Source organism: Cheilinus undulatus, linkage group 18, assembly GCF_018320785.1.
Source record: "Cheilinus undulatus linkage group 18, ASM1832078v1, whole genome shotgun sequence".
NCBI lineage: Eukaryota > Metazoa > Chordata > Actinopteri > Labriformes > Labridae > Cheilinus > Cheilinus undulatus.
The window spans coordinates 26,259,754-26,281,616 of record NC_054882.1 but is presented as its reverse complement, the minus strand read 5'-3'; the positions used below and the strand labels follow the sequence as shown (position 1 = coordinate 26,281,616).

The window sequence follows — 21,863 nt, the reverse complement described above, 5'->3', positions numbered from 1 at the left end:
CACCCTGCTGTCCCTTCCGTTCTCCAGCAACAGTGGATTTTATGTGCTGTCTGCAACTGCCCAGCGGAGGGGAGCGGTGCCCTGATTTAACCTGGCGTCTCTTATATGGAGCATGTTGTGCAGCTGGCCAGAGGTGGCCAGCACAGGGCAGCAGCCAGAGACTGTCTCGCTGCCTCGGCTGGCTGTCTAACTGATGCTGTGCTAGAGACTGGGGCTGCATGCAGAATCAGCTCCGTGCTGCAGGCTGCTGCCGGCTCTATTTTTAGCCCCCCCAGCTCCCATGGGTTGAGAGGGAGGGAGGGGAGGGGGGTCTGTCTCGTCGCGGAGAGTTGAAAGTCAACGTGTGCAGACACAATGGTGAGGGGCTGCCGCCGCATGGAGGAGGACTCGTTTTAGAGAAGCGTGTTGTATCTGCTTCTCACGCCTACCTCCTGTATCAGTCTCTTACCTTTGCAATCTTCTGTTGCTTCAGCACCTCATGCTCAGTATTCTGCAGAAGTCTTTCTAGTGAGCGCAGTGGAAAGATGAAGGGCTCACAGAAAGCTGGAGTCAGGGGGCTTTGAAGTATGTTCCCTTTTCACACATTCACTAAGAAGCTGGATGACCACGAGGCTTTCTGAGGAGAAAAGATCGTATAAATAAGATTTCAAACTGACTGTCGAAGCTTTTGTTTGTTCTACTTTGTCTGCTCAACCTGCTTGCCTCCTACACTGTTTGTTTAGATCTGTAGCTCACTGTAGGAGGAGATATCTGCATGATGTGTTCAGGTTGAAGTTTTAATCTAACTTCAGGGTACCTCCAGAGATTCCTGTGGACAAAGTCAGCATGATGTCTGCACAGGGCAGTGTTATTGAAGGCCATGACAATGCATTCTCAGAATGACAACAATAGCATTTTAGATGTCTGCGTTAGGGACAGCTGCAGCTGGAGGAATGTGTTCTGTTTGCCAGTCTTTATGACTATTATTCAATACCAAAGCTCCATTATGTATTACTCTAGCAGTAAATCAATAGGGTAATAATTCAATTGCAACCCCCCCCCCCCCCCCCATTACAATTGTGATTTGATATGCGATTATTAAGTTTCTCATCTTGTGTGTTGTCTATTATACAAAAAAACCCCAATAAATTATTATATAATAACATCACAATATTAGATTAAACAAGGGCCTATCAGTTTTGAAAAAAGATCTAATTTGGATAATTTTTATTCATATTGCAGATTGGATGAGAATTTTTGTATTAAAGGGAGTGTTTTTTTTATGTCATTCATAAGAAAAAAGTGCAAAAATGAAGAAAGTAGGATTTTTTGTAGACTATTTTAAAAAAATGGCACTTGAATATTTGCATGCTATGTCATGCATACTGTCTCTGCTGCAAAAAAAAGTTGTACACTGGTATTTTGACACAAATTTCAGGTCAAAGAAACATTGCATTTTTTGCGATTTGTAAATTGCAGCAGGCCGTATTGCAATTTGATCTAGTTCTCAATTTTCAATTGCGGAAATCTTGTGGAAGACTGGAGTTGTAGGTGGACTGCCAACCGCCCTGACAAGCTAAGAGGGAGAAAGACATAAAGGGTTAAACCTCTGATGAAGACAGGTCAAAATGTTAAATCTTTGCTACTTTTAAATTGTAAAAAGTTACTCATGCTCCAGTTTCTTCTTTGGATCTGCATGTGTGAAAGAATCAATTGAAATACACTATATGCAGGGTTACAAAGTAATTAATTAGATTTACTCAAGTTACTGTAATTGAGTAGCTTATTTGTGTACTTTCACTTTTTTGAGTACTTTTCAAGAACACTACTTTTAGTTTTACTCAAGTACATTTTGAGGTAAGTATTGTACTTCATTCAAAAACCATTAAGCACTGAGTAAAAAAATAACACCAAGAGCCAAAATGATGAGGTTCTAGCTTTCTGCCGACTAGAAAATTGGCCAAAAGTTTGACTTTCACAGCACATGGTGGTCAGTGGCAAAAGAATGATTCCTCATTTCAAATGCCGTTGCATTTGACTTTAGGTTAAATCTCATTTTATAAAAGCAACCTGGTTATATATTCATATTCTCTTGTATTTATTTAATGTTTAGAAAAGATCATATTTTACTGTATAACATCCTCAGGTATCAAAAGTAGCTACTCAGTACTTTGAGTAAATTTGAATGACTTATTTTTTACTTTTACTTGATTTATAGATTGCTGCTTTTACTTGTCCTTAAGTAAATGTGATCCAAAATAACTTAACTTTTACTTGAGTACAATAGTCTAATACTTTTTCCACACCTGACTATATGGACAAAAGTATTTGGCCACACCTAGGTGTGTAAAATCAAGTACCTAGCCATGCATTCTCCATATGTAAATATCTGTGATACACAATGGGTTGTTCTGAAGAGCTCAGTGACTTCAAGCCTGACCTCATTAATGCTCCACAGAATGAATGGGCACAAATTCTCCAGAAACACTCTTCCAATAAGAGTGGAGGCTGTTATAACAGCAAAAGAAGTGACTAACTCTATACAGTACATGTATTTGAATACAATGTCATTATAGTCCCTATCAGTGTAATGGTCAGGCAGCTGAATGCTTTTGTCCCTATAGTGTATCTTTAATAGATTATCTATCCAGTTATCTGCTAAGGTTATTCATGTATTCATGCATCTTAAAATTTCAGCTGAAAATTCTTCAAACTCCTCATTAGATGTTTTATGGGATTCTGGACCGAGAAGGATGAAAGTTGCTACTTCAATGGTTACTAAAGCCACAAAAAAAAAAAAAACTCTAGCAGTTATTCTAGTTTCATAATATGATGCTGACAAAATATTCGTGATGACACCCTCTGTTGGAAGCAAAAGAGAAGGCAGGAGCTGTAACAAAAATGCTCCAGCAAATTGCCACACGATTTTGTGATGTTTTTAGTTTGAATGAAGAAGAAGACATAATAGAAAAGTGGTGAAACAAAACTGCTCACCAAGGTCTGAAATTGTAGCAGTAATAGTTGACATAATTAAGGCAGTAAATGAGTCTGTAGCTCATCACCACTGACTGAAAACGGCTCCCATTTCCTGGATCATATATGTAAAATTTTAGAGCTGTGTTTTTCATCAAGTGTTTTTGTCTTTGGCTAGATGGCGGCCTCATGTCCAGGGACAGCCTGCCCACCCAGAGCACCACGCTGGAGGCTCTGCTGCGAGGAGAGGGTCTCGACAAGAGGAACAACTCTAAGAACGATGAGGAGAGCTTGCTGGAGATCCAGGTGAGTTCAGTCCACATTGTGTGTGTTTATCTTCAGATTGGTTCAGATCAGACAACATTATATATCTCAATAAGGGCAATTTATTATCAGCCAACACGCCCACACAGTACACACAACTCATTCCTCACAGGTGTGGTACAGTATTGCCATCCAAAATGCAAATGCTGAACAGTGTCACTTAAAGCTCTTGGGAGGAGTTTTATCTGGTTATGAACCGGACTGAGATTAGAACCGATGCCTCTAATGACCTGCAAAAGCAAACAAGATCATCAGTGAAAAGACTGGTTCTTTCTGAAGTGTTTGTAATCCCTGAATCTGATACTGCAGGGCAGGTGTCTGACAGGTAAAAACTGAAACAGTCATTTTTGTTCAAATTGTTGCAATTACAAATGTTTTTGTTATTCACACGTTTATTTCCTTTGTGTGGATTGGAACAACACAAAAAACAGAAAAAAAAACAAAATTGATATAATTTTACACAAAAATCAAAAATGGGCCGGACAAAATTATTTGCACCCTTTTAAACTGTGGGTAAATCATTTTATTTCAAGCATGTGATGCTCATTTAAACTCACCTGTGGCAGTAACAGGTGCTAGCTATATAGAAATCACACCTGAAGCCAATTAGAATGTATAAAAGTTGACTCAACCTTTGTGTTGTGTGCCTGTGTGTGTCACACCAAGCATGGAGAAGAGAAAGAAGAACTGATGATTGTCTGAGGACTTAAAAAGCAAAATTGTGGAAAAATATGAACAATGTCAAGGTTACAAGACCATCTCCAGAGATCTTGAAATTCCTTTGTCCACTGTGCGTAATATAATCAAGAAGTTTATAACCCATGGGACTGTGGCTAATCTCCCTGGATGTGGATGGAAGAGGAAAATTGCCCAAAGAACGCAACGCAGGATAGTTGGAATGGTGGATAAACATCCTCAGTCAACTTCCACGCAATTTCAGGCTGTCCTGCAGACTCAGGGTGCAAAAGTGTCAGCTCGGACCATACGTGGTCATCTGACTGAGATGAAGTGCTATGGCAGGAGACCGAGGAGAAGCTGGGTTTGCGTCAGAGGTCATGGGTGTTCCAGCAGGACAGTGACCCAAAATATACCTCAAAGCACCAAGAAATGGTTGGAGACAAAGCGCTGGAGAGTTCTGAAGTGGCCAGCAATGAGTCTGGATCTAAATCCCATTGAACACCTATGGAGAGATCTCAAAATTGTTGTTGCAAGAAGGCACCCTTCAAATCTGAGAGACCCGGAGCAGTTTGCAAAAGAAGAGTGGTCCAAAATTCCAGTTGAGAGGTGTAAGAAGCTTGTTGATGGTTATAGGAAGCGTTTGGTTTCAGTTATTTTTTCCCAAGGGTGTGAAACCAAATATTAAGTTGAGGGTGCCAACAATTTTGTCCGGCCCATTTTTTTAGTTTTGTGTAAAATTATGTCAGTTTTGTTTTTTCTTCTGCTTTTTTGTGTTGTTCCAATGCACATAAAGGAAATAAACATGAGTATACCAAAAACATTTGTAATTGCAACAATTTCTGGGAGAAATGGTTTATTTTCTGAAAAAATTCCAGGGATGCCAATACTTTTGTCCATGACTATATGATATAAAGTGCAAAACAGTCTCATTGCAATAAGCATCTACCACTGTAACAGTTCACAAACACTGACAATAACAGCTGAACCCAGTTAGAATAAAGCACAGGACTTTTAACAGATAAATTCTGCCTGAGGGCTGCACAGCAGTGCAAGGGTTTGTTTCTCGGTCAGGGCCTTTCTGTGTGGAGTTTGCATTTTCTCCCTGTGCATGCGTGGGTTCTCTCTGGGTTCTCTGGCTTCCTCCCACCACCAAAAACATGCTCATTAGGTTAATTGGTGACTCTAAATTGCCCGTAGGTGTGAGTGTGCCTGGTTGTCTGTCTCTATATTTCTGCCCTGCTGACCAGTCCAGGATGTACCCCGCCTCTTGCCCAATGATGGCTGTGATAGGCTCCCCCCTCCCCCCATGACCCCCAACGGGATAAGCAGTATAGGTATTTTGCCTGCCAAAGTTGCTAGTAGGAGTCGCTGCACTACCTGCCATGGCTGAAATTCACCTGCACTTGGCTGGTTGGTGTGTGTTAATGAAAAGCCTTTAATATAATCACTCACTGTAGTGCCACAAGAAGCACAGCTTCTGATCAGATTTCATGTTTTCAGGCAGGCTAAAAACAGAGGCCTGCATTGGCTTATCTCACATTTAATAGGTGAGGAGATTGTCCAGATACCAAAACATGCACTCCAGTCTAGAAGTATTGGAACAGTGAGGCCAATTCTTTATTTTTGCTGTAGACTGAAACATTTGGGTTTGACATGAAAAGATGAATATGAGACAAGAGATCAACATTTCAGCTTTTATTTCCAGGTATTGACATCTAGATCTGATACACAACTTGGAAGATAGCACCCTTTGTTTGAACCCACCCATTTTTAGTTTGAGAAAAAGTATTTGAACATATGACTGACAGGTGTGTATTGTTGCCCAGGTGTGTCCTATTACATTGATAATTCATCACTAAATAGTGCTGAATACCTTTTCTTTTACTGATAACCGATAAAGTTAACTAATCAAAAGCTGCACTATTTTAGCTCCAGTGCAAAGTGTGTCTTCCCCTCTGGTTACACCCAAACTAGTAGTTGAGGCAGCTCGCCAAGTTTTTCCAGCTGACCTGCAGGGCTCATGAGCCCACTGAGTAAGATTTAAGACAAAACTGCTTCAGTCTTAGATTAAAATTAACTGTATATTTATATATCTGTTAAATGGTAATGAAATATCAGTAAAACAGGAAACATTAAGCTTCAGTTGACAATTTGTAGCTCTGTCTATGCAATACATGACTGAGTCTTAGTCATCTCTTATAGGTCATGAAAGGCATATCTCAGCATCACAAATTCCTGCACACATGTGTGCACATGTATGTTTATGAGAAGGACATACAGGACGAGACAGCTCCTCCTTGAACTAGACTCTTTTTTTTTGTTTCAGTTTTTATGTATGTTTTAAATTTGCACATAAAAATCTGACTGCATTATCATAAAGGCTCAGTGGAAGTTGGTAAGTCCGACTTTTTGCAGCGGAAATAGATTTAACAAATAAACAAGAATGTACAGGAAATGACTGCAAACTCTCTCTGTCATCTCTAGATTAGCATGCTTAAATATTAAGCACCCAGAGCTGTTAGTTGAACTCTCTTATTATTATGGGTAAAATCATCTTTAGTTTTCAACCCTTTACTGGCTTCAAAGACAACACTGCAGTGTTTTTAGTTTTCGTGAGTAGCGTCACCTATTGCCCGACCTGTTTACTCCTATCAGCATTACCTAACATTGTACACATTGCAAGTGGGTATTAGCGACAAAATATCTTTGTTATGCTGGTTATAGTTGTGGTATCCTGAAAGCCCACTGGTGAAGCAGTGTGATGATGTACAAGATTGTCTTTCAGTTCTTATTTTCTTTTCTGTTGCTCGCTTTACGAAGGTGAAGAACAAGGAAAGAGGGAGATGAGCAGCATCGGGAGTGTTGGACAGAAATACATCCTTTATTTTCTTTCACTTTCCTCACCCAACAGAGCTTGATAGCTTGTTTCAAAAGTGGAGACGGCTGTGCATTCGTCGTATCCATATAGGTGTATAAATTATTATTCTTTGACTTTTGTCAACGCCAAGGAAAAACCATGCAGCTCTCAAAGCTGTCATAGGCTTGTCAGTGCAAAGCCCCACACTTCTCTACACTTAAAATAAAAGTGCTCGATGTTGTCATACTAAGTACAATGAGAGTCTAAATTTCACAGAGCAGGGTTGTGCTTTTAATGCAGTGTTACTTAACTCTGCCCAACCAAAAAGCCACATTGTTAAAAAATTACCTTTTCAAAAGCCACAATCCAAACCTGGGGGTGTGAATCCTGTCATTACTTATAGATATAAAAATATAAATATTAATCAGACATGCAGAGAGAAAAATCCATAGTCAATCGAGGTAATTATTTTAGTTGAAAAGCTAGTTCAAGTCATCACTTTTTATACCCATGGTCAACTCTGTCTGATGTTTTTTTTTTCTTTTTACATGAAATGTATTATCCTCTGTTTATTTTATGTGGCTTATTTGTTAAAATACTGGATATAATATATGCTGGTATAACTAATTTATCAAAAAAAGATTAATTTAATATAGTTAAGATTAAAGATGAAGTAAGAAAATAATGAAATTCAGATATAAGATGCATCAGATGAGTGAAAAATAGTAAAAAATGTTTTCTTACTAAATATCATCAGTAGGGGAGCACGTGGCCTAGTAGTTAAAGGTGCTCCCCATGTACGCGGGCGGCCCAGGTTCAAAATTTTCCTAACCCTAACCCTTTTAAGGTTGTCTGGAGGTGTAATTTTTTTAAGACCTTATAGAGCAACATGTGACTTGAGCCATGCATTAAGTATCACTGAATTAATGGATGCAGTGTTGACAGCGAGCGAGTGATTCTGCATGATGTAATGCAATACATGATACTCCTAGTTAGGACACAGACAGGTCCTCACAAAACAGTAGGGAATGGAAAAATGAATAAAGTCGCATTTTCTTTTGTGGAGTCTCTAGGAAATGTGGTTAAATTTTACTAAACATTTATATTGAACCCTTAGTATTGGATTTACATGGTTGAAATCAGCACTTAAGAAGAAATAATCTAAAAAACAGAACATGCCCAGACTGTCAGTTTAATTCTATTGAGAGCAGAAAAACTGTTTAGAGAGAGCTGGTAATTTGATCAGCGTGTTGTAACAGTACATCCTCTCCCTCTCTTTGTTTCTGTCTCAGAGGGTTTTGGAGGCGGACGCAGCAGAAGATGCTTTCAACGATGATGATGACTTCGAAGTAGACACTCCCAAGAGGAGACATCGGGGCAAAGGAAGAGTAAGTGACCAAATACTCTCCTGTTGTTGTTTTAACCAGTTTACTGAGAGTTACACAGCCATCCGGGCCCCAGGAGAATCAATTATCAGCCAGTTTCTTGAACTGTTTTGTTTGTTTCTAAGACACAGAGCAAACATTAGATGTTGTTAGGATCATCCTCAGCCTACACCTTAATCATATTAAATCAAATTCAGTTGTTTTGCATAGGAAGTGTCTGTGCTGTATATACTCTTATTGCAGGTGTGTGATGTTATGGTTTATATTTATTTGTTAGGAGGCTCAGGGCAGAGATTTTTTATGCTTATCGTTATAATGTGTGCGTGTTTCTCCCCTAGGGTCGAGGTTCAGGCCGTAGGAGGACTGACATGGATGATGATAAGCCATATGTCTGTGACAGTAAGTAGTGATGTAGGATAGTATTTGTTGAGGTGCTATTTCCTCATAGTTGGTTGCGTTTTTATAAAATCAGCTGATTTCTTAGGCATTTATTCATATTTACGTAGTTTAAATTTGCCCTGTATGGGATGTTAGTTGATGAGAGTCAGAGGCTATAGTCCTAGAAGAACAAAGCCAGGTTTGACTCCAGCCCTCAGCTACTTTTCAACATATCTTTCCGAACTCTCTCTCATCCCTTTTCTTTCACTGTCTAAGAAAAAGCAGAAGAGCCCAAAATTAATTTTGAAAAATATCCTAGTATGAACATTTATATACAATCTCGAACTTCATGATTGGACACCCGTAGGGTGAAATGATATTGAAAAGGATTTTTTTTCTTTCCATGATATATATAATAATTATAAAAGATAAAAAGGAATCCAGGTAACGTCAGTGTCTTTTGATGTACATTGATTCTTATGTGGGTTTCTAAGACATTTTGGATTTCAAATCTAACATCCTTCTTTGATCACACTGACATCAACTCTGAAACACACAGAGTAGGAGCAGTGGAAATGTAGTGAGAGAAAAGGGACACTTTATCTCCTGTATGGAGAAATATGTTCCTTTTAGTTTATTTAACAGGGGCTGGGCACAATATGACTGCTGAGGAAGAGTAAGCTATAAAGCTCAACTTTACAAATAAACTTGATGTGCTACAAAACATCAACCATTTCTAACTGTGTTCAAACCTACATTTAGTCCTCATGATTAGCCCCATGATTGTAGCTTCTTATGAAATGAAGCTTACTACGCACAGAGGCCTGTGACCACCACAGCAAACACCCTCAGATATAACACAAACATAAACATCAGCGTAACATTCCTGCCAGTAGCAGACTGTATATGTGGCCACAGCATTAATGACCACCAGGGCAAGGTGCTGCTGATAGTTGGAATACACTCACTTAAGAGAAGCCTTGCATGATTAAGCGTCTGCCTTGAATGTCGAGCAGGTGTATCTGTGACAGCAGCAGCGTCACCTGAAGCCTGATTGTCTTTGCATGCAGGCACAGTTCTCAAAACTGACTGCTGATGGCGATATCAGACAGACTTCTGCTGTGGATCAGTTGTGGAAATTAGAAAATTTACGGTCTAGGATTCCATCAGACACAAAAGTGGCAGAAATGATGAGCTTCAGGTCATGTGACATAACATTTCACCTCCTGTGATGTGACTATTGATTATGAAAAAAACATTCATTCAGTCCTAGTAAGAAATATCTGCTAAACCAGACTTTTACTGTAGGACTCATTTTCTACTCAACAACCATTAACTATTTATGTATTTGCTATGTCTTATTTTTCTTTGTATATCTCAGAGCTGCTCTGTGATTCCATTACATTTAAGTCTTCTTCAACAACTCGCTTGATTTCTCTTGATTGGATCTGACGGGGCCTATTTTGTTAATTCTTGAAAATGAACTCAAGTACAAGATCATATGTGACTTTCTCTGCGTTGTTTCTGCAGAAGAGCCTGAAATTAACACTTATCCCTTTTGTAATTTGTTGCCTTCGTAATTCAAGTACAGTTTTGAGAGAAGGAACAACAGGATCTAGAGTTTAACTTATCTCCTCATATCATTAAGTGTTCCTGCAGGGGAGTTGCACAAGGAAAATACTGTTTTCATGTTGTAAACAGTGGTTTAATTTGTGAGTAGAGCTAGTAGTAATAATCAAAAGTTATGGATGATCTCAACACCTTCCCATGTTATTATTAACAGATTGTTTAATGAGATAGAACAATGTAAATCCCTATGTGTACTAATATCACTACTATAAATAAACAACCGTGGATGTGCTTGTTTATTTTGAAGAGTGTCTTTGACAAGGTTATTTGACAGAAATGGGACCTCCATTTTTCCATGGTTCTATTCTGACATCCAACAGCACGGCGATAATTTCCCTCATACCAGGATTTGGTTTGTTTCTCTGGGTTTCTCTCCTCTTGCTTCCTCTGTTTTCTGCCACCACTGTGCACACAGCTGCTTTGGCTAATTGTGACATCTAATCCAAATTGGTCTATTCAACGATGAGGGGGGTTGAACTGTATTCTACCGAACAGCCACAGACTCATGTTGTTTCTTCTTTGTTTTGTGTCCTCTCTATTCCAGACAGATACAAACAAAAGCCGAACTCAAAATCTTCGACCTCAGGTACCTGTACCTGTTGACTCTTTGTGACAATTTTTTTTTAGGATCTGTTTCTTTTGATAGGTTCTTGAGTGCTTGTTTTGCAAGTACTGTTATTACTGATTTTACACTGAAATGATCATACTTTTCTCAAGCTGTAGGAGACCTGCATGTTGTGAAACAGGATCTGGTTGTTATGTTGTTTGTGTTGGGTTTATTTTGAGTGACTGTTGTAATCAAACCCTTGAGTACTTTTTTTTTTAAGAAAGAAAGACTAACCTTTTTTAACAAAGAAGGATTAACCTCCATTTTTAGCCATAATTCTGTTCATATTTCCCTTAGCTAAGAGCTTTTTCTGCAAATTTACAAAGTCATTGTAATTTTTTGTAGTTATGACTGGCAGACATCACCAAAACCAAAAAGAGGTGATCTATAACAGTGAAAAATCTAAGATGTTGTGCATCCAGACATATTTAAGAGACTGACATTATACTGTCTGCTGCAGTCTGTGCAAAGCGCTACAGGAACCGTACAGGACTAAGCTACCACTACACCCATTCCCACCTGGCAGAGGAGGAGCGAGCTGGAGAGAGGAGCTCTGTGGCACCCAGACCACCTTCTGTACCACAGACTGACAGACACAAGCGTAAGGAGCCAAACTCCCAGCTGGATAGAACACATTGTAATGTTTGATTATGTTAATTACTCCGTTTTTCTTACTCTCATTGTTCCACTTCACAAAGCATTTCAACAAATAGCTTTAAAAAAATGTCATAACAAAAAGCTGGCAATGAATTATGTTTTATTCAAAGACTGACTTCCTCCATTCTGCTGCTGCATCTCATTCATGTTTTGTGTTGCATATTTTGATGGACCATGATTATTCGTGTAAATGCAGCTGCAGCATGCTGTCAGTCTGTCTTTGTGGTCTTCCTGGTGTAGTGATCTAACAGTTGGTGTTGTCTAACTGTCCTTTCATTCTCAAGCACCTGGGTTTCAGTGTCAGACAGCTTTACCGTTTAAGGTTGAATGCAGGCGTTTAGAGGGTGGAACAGGAGGCAGATCTATGTGCACACATTTTCCAGAGGTATCAAGATTTATAAAGAGAACATTTTAATTGGAATTATTTTAGGTACCTGCCAAATTTTGGTTTTTTTGGCACATGCAATTTTAGTATGGATTCTATGCACAGTTTTATAAATGGTAGTTTTATAAGGACTGACCTCCCTTGTGTGCCCTCTAGCGGTGTCCTCCAATAACGTGTTGTATATGGATGAGTAGATTTACAAGAATGCTCATGATGTAACTGAATGCGCACGCAGACACAAGGTGAAACGGCAAGTGTATCTCCAGCCTAACAGTCCATTCCCCCCGATCATTGACCCCCGTAACACTGTTGCCCCACTTGGACATTTACAGGTGGAGGAGATGCGCTGCACAGCACCGCCTACCTCTGTTGGTTATTTCTTGGGTTGAATAGAGGTTTCTGTTAAATATTAAAAACTGCACTCACAGTACAATGCTGATTGTTTCATGGTTGAATTTCACGGAGGAGAAAAGCTGTTAAAAGTGGCCTTCCTAGTTAAGGCTGTAAGCTGGCCCAGGATGCCTTGGGAGTCGCTAACAGTGTGAATCACAGAGGGAAATCAACTGTTTCTAAACCTTTGTCCCCACTTTTGGTGGTGTTGGTTTTTCCTGCAGGTCCAAAGGGTCCAGGTGGGGCAAGCATTCCCAACAACTACTGTACTAAATGCCAGGGCTCAAACAAGAAAACGGGTAAATCGGGGTCTCCCTTCTCAACCTGTCAATGCACAAGTGAGTCCACTTACATTAAATTCTAATAAGCACATAAAACATTCCTTTTCAGTTTGAACTTTCTCTTCTTATCGATCACATCGGTGCCTCTCCCCTCCTGTGTGCAGCTGACTGTGGAGAAGAGAAGGAGGACGGGACCTTCGCCGGAGCAGATGAGCTGTTCGGCACCACCTCTGAGAGCGACACTTCCACCTTTCATGGGTTCGAGGACGATGATCTTGAGGAGCCTGGCACAAACAGCAACGGAATAACTAACCGACACAGATAGAGAAAACCTTCTAGATTTAAAGACTTTTTTTATAAGGATTAACCTCTGGCAAAAATCTGCTGCTTCTTTTTCAATGTTTTTTCGTTTGCGGAAAGCACAAAGTGATCATTTCAGGACAGAAATGCAAGTGGTATTTTATCTACTGAACATTATTGAATAATTTATGAGTACCTTTTTATATATAAATATATATATTAACTTTTAAGACGGTGAACAACTGTCAGTGTTTTTTGACGGGTGACTCGGTCTCCATGCAAAACAGAAGATAATGTTTTTTTTTCCTCACTGGAGCAGAAGGAGCATAAACGTTTTGAACAAAAAACACTGGAGAAATCTGAACAATTGCAAATTTGAAATGCATTAGTAGTAAATCATCTCCCAACAGTGTTTTTGGGAGCTGGTTGAATGTCATTGTAGACCCAAACGTAAGCTACTGGATGTTTTTTGAATCGGTAGTTGCTGTGATGATGAAGGTCTCTTTTTTTCCTGCTTTAACTCTTGATTAAACTTATATAAAAATGAAGGAACTAATGAAAGGACTTCCACAATCCACTGGAAATATTTGGAGATGAAGAAAATCATTAAGAATTCAAGATATATTTAAATAAAAGGTAAGCAGCAACATTTTCTTTTTTCCTTAGAAATATAGGAAATCTGGACATAATTGAGAAGCAAATATTTTACCATTAAAGCAACTTAGTAAGGAAAAAATGAGAAAAACTTCTCCGTCTAGTATTTTTTACAGAAGCAACCAGATGCAAGTTTGATCGAAACAAGATAAAACCCTACTTCCAAATAATGTGGGGATGATGCATAAAAAACAAAACCAGCTCATCATTGACTTATTTATTTACATTTTACACAGCATCCCAACTTTTTAGGAAATTGGGTTGTAGTGCTGTGGGTTGAATTATAATCAGGATTAATTCTTAAAATTCTTGCTGTTAATCACAATTAATCTCACCTTTTTGTTGTAGTTTGAAATTCTGGATTTGTGAATTTCAAACTTTTTTTTTAAGAATTAGTTTTAAAAATGAGGGTTAGAAAAAAAGGAAAACGTTTGATAATAGAAGGTGCAGATGACTCCTGACTTTCCAATGAGCTAACAGGTTTTTTTGTTTTTTTGTTTTTTTTAAAGTAAAATGAGACATTAAGGAGTGGTGGTGTATTTATTATAAAACATTGTGGCTGCACAGAGACGCTGCAGTGGCTTCACCAAAGTGTGCTAGATGAAAAATAAAGCATGTGTTTAATTGTCCATCCATACATCTGTTTTCTTCGGTTTATCCGGGGCCGGATCACAGCGGCAGCAGGCTTAGCAACTCAGCCCAGAAATCCCTCTCCCCAGCGACATTTTCTAGGTCTTCCTGGAGGATTCAAAGGTATTCTCAGACCAAATGAGATATATAATCCTTCCATGAAGCCCTAGGCCTACCTCTTGGTCTCCTCCCAGTTAGACATGCCCTGTAGACCTCCACAGGGAGGCGACCAGGAGGCATCCGATGCCGAACAACCTCAACTGGCTCCTTTTGACAAAGGAGCAGCGGTTCTACTTCAAGCGCCCTCAGGATGTCTGTGTTCCTCACCCTATCTCTAAGGCGTTCACAGGTCAGATGACATATATAATCCCTCCAGCAAGTCTTAAGTCTACCCTGGGGCTCTCCTTCCAGTTGGATGCGCCTGGAAGACTTCAACAGGGAGGCGATCAGGAACCACTTCAACTGGCTCCTTTTGAGACGAAGGATCCCTCCAGGTGTCTGAGCTCCTCACCCTATCTCTAAAACTGAGCCCAGACACCCTCTTGAGGACTCTAATTGAACCCATGATCTCATTCTTTCAGTCATTACCCAAAGCTCATCACCATAGGTGAAGGTTGGAATGAAGATCGACTGGTAAATTAAGAGCTTTGGCTTCTGCCTCAGCTCCCTCTTCACCACAATGATCTGGTACAATATCTGCAATACTGCCTATACTGCAATAATCTGCCTGTCAAACACGGTCCATTCTACTAAATATGAACCCTATTGGAATTAATGCATTAATGCCAACAATGTCATTTTCACTTTCTGATACTCTGATTTTTGACCCTCTTAACTAAACTTAAATTGGTCTGGGAAAATGCTGCAAAAGCCACCATCTGCCTCTACTGAACATTGTGTTTAGAGTTATTTAGCAGCTGTTGTGATCTGCCAACATTTTAAACTTAGTGGCTGAAGTGGTAAAAACAAAATCATTTAAGCATCTGCATGCTTTCATCATCATTGTGTCCATGTTGGCATGCTGCTAACTTTAGAGTATTATATTTCAGACTTATCATTGTTGAGTCTAACCCCTGTTGTCTGTGGTCTTTACTGTAGGAGCACTCAGCACATTGGCTCATGGCCCAGCAGTGGGGGTGACTAGTGAAGAAGAGGATTTTATCTCTCAAAACTAATGAGCCTTCATGTCCCTCCTGATTCGGGCCTAAAATAACAGACTGAAACGGATGAATGGACATCCAGCACTTTTTCAGGCCATCAGGCTTAATTGAAGCAAAAGCTCCCCTGATGATATGTATCGATCCCTTCAGAACATTTGAAATGTGAGTACATGCAGCTTCATTTCATCCTCCCTGCACTGTGCTGGAGCTCCACTGAACTATGGGAACACTAAAGGCCCGGCCTTTGGACTGTTTGTGCCCAACGGGTGCGTTTGGGGCCCAGCCTGCCCGCTCCCGCTATGTGACTGTGTGTGCTGCGTGATCCGATGTGACACTAAGACGTCATTATCCTCATCACTGTGCCAGCCTGCCGCTCTGCACTGGAAACCAGCTCTGACAGCCATGACCCTCCAACCTGATTGGACCAGTGACCCCCCCTGACCCCTCAGCCATAGAGATGGTGCTCAAATCCACCAATACTACATGCAGACCTCTGGACTACTGTATTAATACTCTGCTTCTGTCCCTCTGTCTCTTAACTCTCTATACTTCGAATGAATCGCAGTAATTTAGCTCTTTTTTTGCATCTTTTCTCTGTTGTAAAATATTTCTATGTTTGAACTCTTTAAAGTTTGATTAGTACGACTTCTTGGGGTTTGTTCGGACTGTATCAATACCTCTGTCCTGATCAGGTGCACAATAGCCACAACTACTCAGGCATCTTTCATTTCCTCTGCTGTTGATTGTTCAGCCCAGATTCACCTGATTGTATTCAGTTTGCACAGAGGGACAACAACGCCACACCAGGATCCCGTCGTAATCAACTCCCAGGAGGAGGTTGGGATTCTGCAGTCTGCTTTTGGAAAAAAAAAACTTTGCAATAACAAGCTTCTTTTGTGTCCTACTCTCAATGCTGAATCTCTCCTCTCTGTTTGAAGTCAACCGTCTCTGTAGATTGTGAATAGCAAGAATCATCTCCGTTAAAAAACTTAGTAAAAAGTGAAAACTGTAAGTCCAAGTTCTGTGTGACATTTCCGCTGAGTGCTTTTGAGGGCCTAATTGCTTTATGACATTTAGACGGTGCTTGAAGTTCTGTATCAAAAAGCCTTTGGGTCCGTAGGTTGCTGATACTGTGTAAGAAGTGTGTCCTTCAGTGTGATTATTCAGTACCGCTGCAGTGTAAAAGCTCACCATTAATCCTACGTGTGTATGACTTGTTGCATTGAAACCATATTTCTTCACTTCCCTCAGGGACCCTCGTCCACACAGCAGTTTATCTCCTCCAGACTACGAATGGATCTTAGACTTCTCAATTATCTAGTCTTCTCTTGTCCGATGTTTCCACAGTGAGATGGGCCATTGTGTCTTTAAATCTTCCAAAGTCATGCCTGTAAGTGAAAGCATGTGTCATCAATCATAACCTGCTTTAGTGTTAACCTGCTGTTTCTGACCAGGCCTGGAGTGGTGCAGCTCTGAACAATAGGAGAAGCTCCTAAATGCAAAAGTGAGCAAAGTCTGCTTCGAGTAATGTGTCACCAATCATTGAATAGCCTGTATACCTCGTCAATGACACAGCAATAGGCCCTGGTACTCTCCTGAGGGGGTGGAGAGGGAGGATCGGGGTGGGATTGGAGCCAAGAGGAGATGAAATTGACATGACTGGGTGTTTAGTTTCATCTTCAGCTGTAAATATACGAGTGGAAATGGAGAGAATGAAGAAGTCTTTGTTTGTTAAACTATTTTTATTGTTCTGAAAAAATAAAGGAAAAAAGATTGTTAATGCTCCTTGCTGTCTTTTTTATGTTTTAGGACAGATCAGGGCCTTTTTTTTTGAATAGGCAGCAGAAGAATCCTAGACTGGATCAATAGGTTGGAGCAAAGTCTGTGAGCAGACAAAGAAAAAAAACACTCGATTTTGAGAGAGCGGTGCTAGCTGTGGACTCTGAAAGGAACGAATCAACAAAAAGAGGCTTCGGCACAGCGAGCACCTATTGATTGGTAGGTGTTTGAGAAACCACAAAATGTCAGTGGAAGTCTTATATGAGCTTTAGAGACTCCACGGAGAGAGGGTTATTGTTAGCTCCATAGTTTGTGAGTCACTTAGATCTTTGTTATAGAAGCTTGTTTCATGTAAGGACCGCCATACAATTCTCATTTTGCTTCTATTTACCACCACAGTGAATCAGAAATAAAACGGTGTAAGTAGGGGAGCAGGTGGCCTAGTGGTTAAAGGCACTCCCCATGTACGCGGGCAGTCCAGGTTCAAATCCGGCCTGAGGCCTGTTACCGCATGTCTCTCCCCCACTCTTGACCCTGTTTCTGACTCTATCCACTGTCCCCCTCTATCTAATAAAGGCACAAAAATAAATCTTAAAGGAAAAAAAAACAGGGTGTAAGTGAAGAGTAGACTTTCCTCTTTAATTCAAGGGGTTTCACAAGAACATGGTTTTTATATTTAATTCATTTTATTCAGAGTGCCTCCATTATCAGTGGCCTAAAAGTATGTGGACCATCAACTGAGGAGCAGTTTCACGGCCAGCTGTGGTCTGTTTCTCATTTCAAGTGTTGATTTGGTATTTTGTGGCACTCCCAAAGTGTGGGCTGCAGCCCTCTGGTGGGCCAGAGAGGTACTGCAGGTGGGCCACAATGGGTCATTTTACAGTGAATAAAAATCTTAAATACAGGCCTGGAGGGCAACACAATGTATAGAAGGATGATGTAGGTTATTATCTACTCTCACCCCTATTATTAATAATCCTGATTTTTATCATCCAGGTATTTTAGATTCAGGCTTCTGAACACTGGAAATTAAAATGTATTTCTTTCTTCTTCCTTCTCAAAGGAGGAGTCCTAATGACCTTTGATCAGACAGCAGAAATATACTGAGACATGACCTTTTTCGCTTCTTTCAGGTCATAGATTATATAAAGAGGGGGAATTCATTGCTAACTGTTGTAATGCTTCTTTAAACAGTTATTCTGTACTGTGGGACATGCATCAACTAAATTCTGTTTAACATTCAAATGGGCAATCATACTGCTGGTTCTCAGGAACAAATGAAGACCAGGGAGAGGAGAGTTGTGTTGAAATTGAGGAAAACTTTTGAGAGAATATTTGGAACAACAAAATAGATCAATTTGTAACCAAAAGCAAAACCACTTAAACAGCTGCACAGAATTCTTTATCACCTGATTGCCTCTCCAAGTTTGACCCCAGCTTTCCTTTGTGTCTTAAATGCAAAATAAACAAAAGAAATCATACTCATTTTCTTTAGTCTCCAATCTCACTTCTCCTTTGTCTTCAAAATTTTTAGTGTTCCAATTTTTGCCCATTTTTTAAACTTACAAACGAATGGACATGTCTATCAGGATTTCTGGGCAGAGAGCAGAATTCATTGTTCCATCAATTACAGCAAGTCTTTTAGGTCCTGAAGCAGCTAAGCAGCCCCACACCATCACACTACCACCACCACATTTGACTGTTGGTATGATGTTCTTTAAATGAAATGCTGATAGTTTTACGCCACACCTTCCAAAAAGTTCGACTTTTGTCTCGTCGGTCCACATACAGAGTCCCCAAAAGTCTTTGGGATCATCACACTGTTTTTGTTAAATGTGAGATGGTGAGCCTTTGTGTTCTTTTTGGCCTTGGAACTCTCCCATGGATTTCTTTTTTGCCCGGTGTCTTTCTTATTGTTGAATCATGAACACTAACCTCAGCTAAGTCATGTGAGGCCTGCAGGTCTTTAGATGTTGTTCTGGGTTCTTTTGTGACCTCCTGGATGAGTTGTTGATGTGCTTTTGGAGTCAATTTGGTGGGCCAGGCACTCCTGAGAAGGTTAACCAGTGTTTCAGGTTTTCTCTATTTGTGGATAATGGCTCTCATTGTGGCTCACTGGAGTCCCAATGCCTTAGAAATGGCTTTGTAACCTTTCCCAGGCTGACAGATGTCATTTACTTTCTCATCTGTTCTTGAATTTCTTACAATCATGGTATGATGTGTTAACTTTGAGATCTTTTAGCCTGCTTTACTTTGTCAGAAAGGTTCTATTTAAGGGATTTCTTGAGTCAGCAGGTCTGGCTGTTATCAGGTCTGGGTGTGGCTAGTGAAACTGAGCTCAGCTTTTCAAACACAGTGGTTAATCAAAATAAATTAATGATTTAACAAGGAGGGCTATTATTTTCTCACATAGGGCCAGGTAGATTTACATGGCTTTTTCCCTCTGTCTGTTATTGAAATTAGTTTGATGATCTGAATCATTTAAATGTGACAGAAATACAAAAGTAGACATCAGGAAGGAGGACAAACACTCTCCACACTACTGTAAAGAGGGAAACACTTTGGCAGAACTACAAATGGAAGAATAGCAGACACTTAAAAAAAGAGGTGCTCGGAGCAGACAGGTCCAGAGGTTTTTATTTTTTGGTACCCATGAATAGACAGCAGGTGCTTGAGTGTTTGGTGTGCCAGTAGTCATCTTGCTGTTTGAGAAACTAAAAGCACAAAATGCCCTGAATGTGTTACATGCATAGTAATGTGCCCATATCATAATAATAAAATGTGCTCTTGAATAATGACCTGTAGCTGATTTACTTCTACAATGCACTGTGTACATAGTGTCATTGTGTCTGTGCTGAGAATAACATTTGGTACATGGACTCGAGTTAAGCATCTCTCTCTACTTTATACTCAAGAGGTTATTGGTTAATGGAACAATGATGATTAATGTGACCTGTACAGTGCATTGCAACGACTCTAATAGAAAATAAAAAAGGGTTCAACCATCCAGCAGTAGGACTTCAGTGGTCACTGGCCTCATGTGGGGCTGTGAAAGCACAACCTCTCAGTTTAAGCGCTTTCTTTCTGAAGAAGTGTGAAGCCACAGCGAAGCACTGACAAACACCGTAATGTCCAGTGTGGCATCCAAATATTGTCTCCAGTTGCATTTCAGTGCTTTGACTTCCAATGAGCGAGGAGTGTAGCTCCGGTTCAGACGTCCCTCTTTGGAGAGTTCCCCCATGTTAACATGTTATTGTCCATTAACATGCACCAGTTTGCCCACAGTCAACTACACAGATGACGATTATAAGGTGGAGAGTCACGGCATACATTTGCTAAACAAAAGTGGACAGGTTTTGTTGTTTAGATAAAGTAAAAAATAAAATATCCATGCTGTATAAACAGAAACAACTAAACATCAATGATTCCTGCCAGAATAACAAGTGTTGACATCATGGTCTGACCACAGCTGAATATAATCCTGTAATACCGTGTTGCTGGTCCTGTGGTTTAACCACCACTAGATGGACCCATGGCACTAGAAACATGAAGCCTACACTACAGCAGGAGCTTAATAGCTGTAAATAATTTCTGCTAAATCTTAAATCATTAGGATTCACTGAAGCATCGTTGTGTTGAAGCTTCTCAGTCACACAGACTTCTCAAATAGACTGATTTGATTCTGCAGCCTGAAGATTTAGGAACTCAACGCCTGGGAGCAGTGAAAGCATTCACATCGAGTTTCACTACAAAGCACTGCTGTAGAAAGAAAACCTCAACAGAGACAGTTTGGCTGACACATGCAGTGGAGCAGTGTGGATGCTACATTAAGCCCTTATGCCGGATTTTGGAATGTAATGAAGCATGAAAATTAAATCTTCACAATCTTCACTTTAAGGACAGTAATCAATAAAGCTTATGGGTTAAAAAAACTTTGTATTTCTTCCAAAACCTCTCTCAAATGGCATGTGCTTAGTACTGAACAGACATTTATTAGAAATTTCAAAGATATAAAAAAGTCTGTATATATTTCTAACAACAGAAAAATGGCAAATGCTTTATTTATTGCTGGCTGCCGTGTGGTTATATTGTTATATGCAGAGTATGTAGTTTTGTATCAGTACTGATGCTTTGTTAATGTATTTCTGAGTTAGGATGGGCCCAGCTGTTCTAGGAAAACTTAACCAATAGCAAATGCATCAAATCATATAGTTCTAATATCTGATTTGTGCTTTAAATTTCAAACACATGTACATAAAACAAAATCAAAACAACACAAGCTCAGTCGGCGCTGTCTAAAAGAGGGCAGGCCTGCTCTGAATGTGCTTATATGGTTTACTTCATGCCATGTGAGTGTTTGAGTGTCGTCTGAGGCTTTCTTTGATATCGTCTTTTCCCTTTGTGATTCTGTTTTTCGGCCCCATCAGGCCCAGTGCTGCACCAGTACTACCAGTAACATCACAGTCCTCTAAGCAGAGTCTGTTAGCCTCCACAGCAGCCACATCCAGCCCAGCTCCACTGTCTGTGCCCCTGTGCAGCTGTCGACCCCCCTACAGGGTCTGGCTGTGCTCCTGCAGTTCAGGATGTGTCAGGACGACTGCATGAGGCCTGTCAGGCGCTTCCCCGTCAACGACTTTCCCTAAAAAAATCAATGAAAACACATTACTATACTTGGACGACCTTTGTGACACACAAAACTAAAAAGAATCAAGCTCTTTTACCTAAAATTCTGGGTAATAGATTATCCATTTATGAAACTAGCATGTTATTGACAAACACATCCTTTTACAAACACTAAGAGCCACAATAAAGTGTAA

General features: G+C 40.0%; 2 protein-coding genes across 7 annotated transcripts in view; one reads left to right on the top strand and one right to left on the bottom strand.

Moving 5' to 3' along the window:
* The window catches only part of LOC121526783 (zinc finger protein DPF3-like), a 40,073-nt gene extending 23,072 nt beyond the window's left edge, over nucleotides 1–17,001 (top strand). Inside the window, exons 4-11 of one of the 3 annotated variants that reach the window (XR_005993342.1) lie at nucleotides 3,131–3,258; nucleotides 8,104–8,199; nucleotides 8,535–8,595; nucleotides 10,748–10,789; nucleotides 11,271–11,447; nucleotides 12,467–12,580; nucleotides 12,688–13,459; nucleotides 15,206–17,001. Coding sequence is in view for 2 of the 3 variants with exons in the window: in XM_041813526.1 (XP_041669460.1) it covers nucleotides 3,131–3,258; nucleotides 8,104–8,199; nucleotides 8,535–8,595; nucleotides 10,748–10,789; nucleotides 11,271–11,447; nucleotides 12,467–12,580; nucleotides 12,688–12,848 (779 nt within the window). In the remaining variant the exon portion in view is untranslated. Of the gene's footprint in view, nucleotides 1–3,130; nucleotides 3,259–8,103; nucleotides 8,200–8,534; nucleotides 8,596–10,747; nucleotides 10,790–11,270; nucleotides 11,448–12,466; nucleotides 12,581–12,687 lie in introns of all 3 variants that reach the window. The other 2 variants (XM_041813527.1, XM_041813526.1) reach the window with 2 other exon arrangements.
* Nucleotides 17,002–19,701: 2,700 nt separating this feature from the next.
* LOC121526502 (regulator of G-protein signaling 6) overlaps nucleotides 19,702–21,863 on the bottom strand; it is a 72,105-nt gene continuing 69,943 nt past the window's right edge. For all 4 annotated transcript variants that reach the window (XM_041813147.1, XM_041813146.1, XM_041813148.1 and 1 more), the window contains one exon: nucleotides 19,702–21,685. In XM_041813147.1, the coding sequence (XP_041669081.1) occupies nucleotides 21,635–21,685 (51 nt within the window). In that variant the 3' untranslated portion in view covers nucleotides 19,702–21,634. The remainder of the gene's footprint in view (nucleotides 21,686–21,863) is intronic.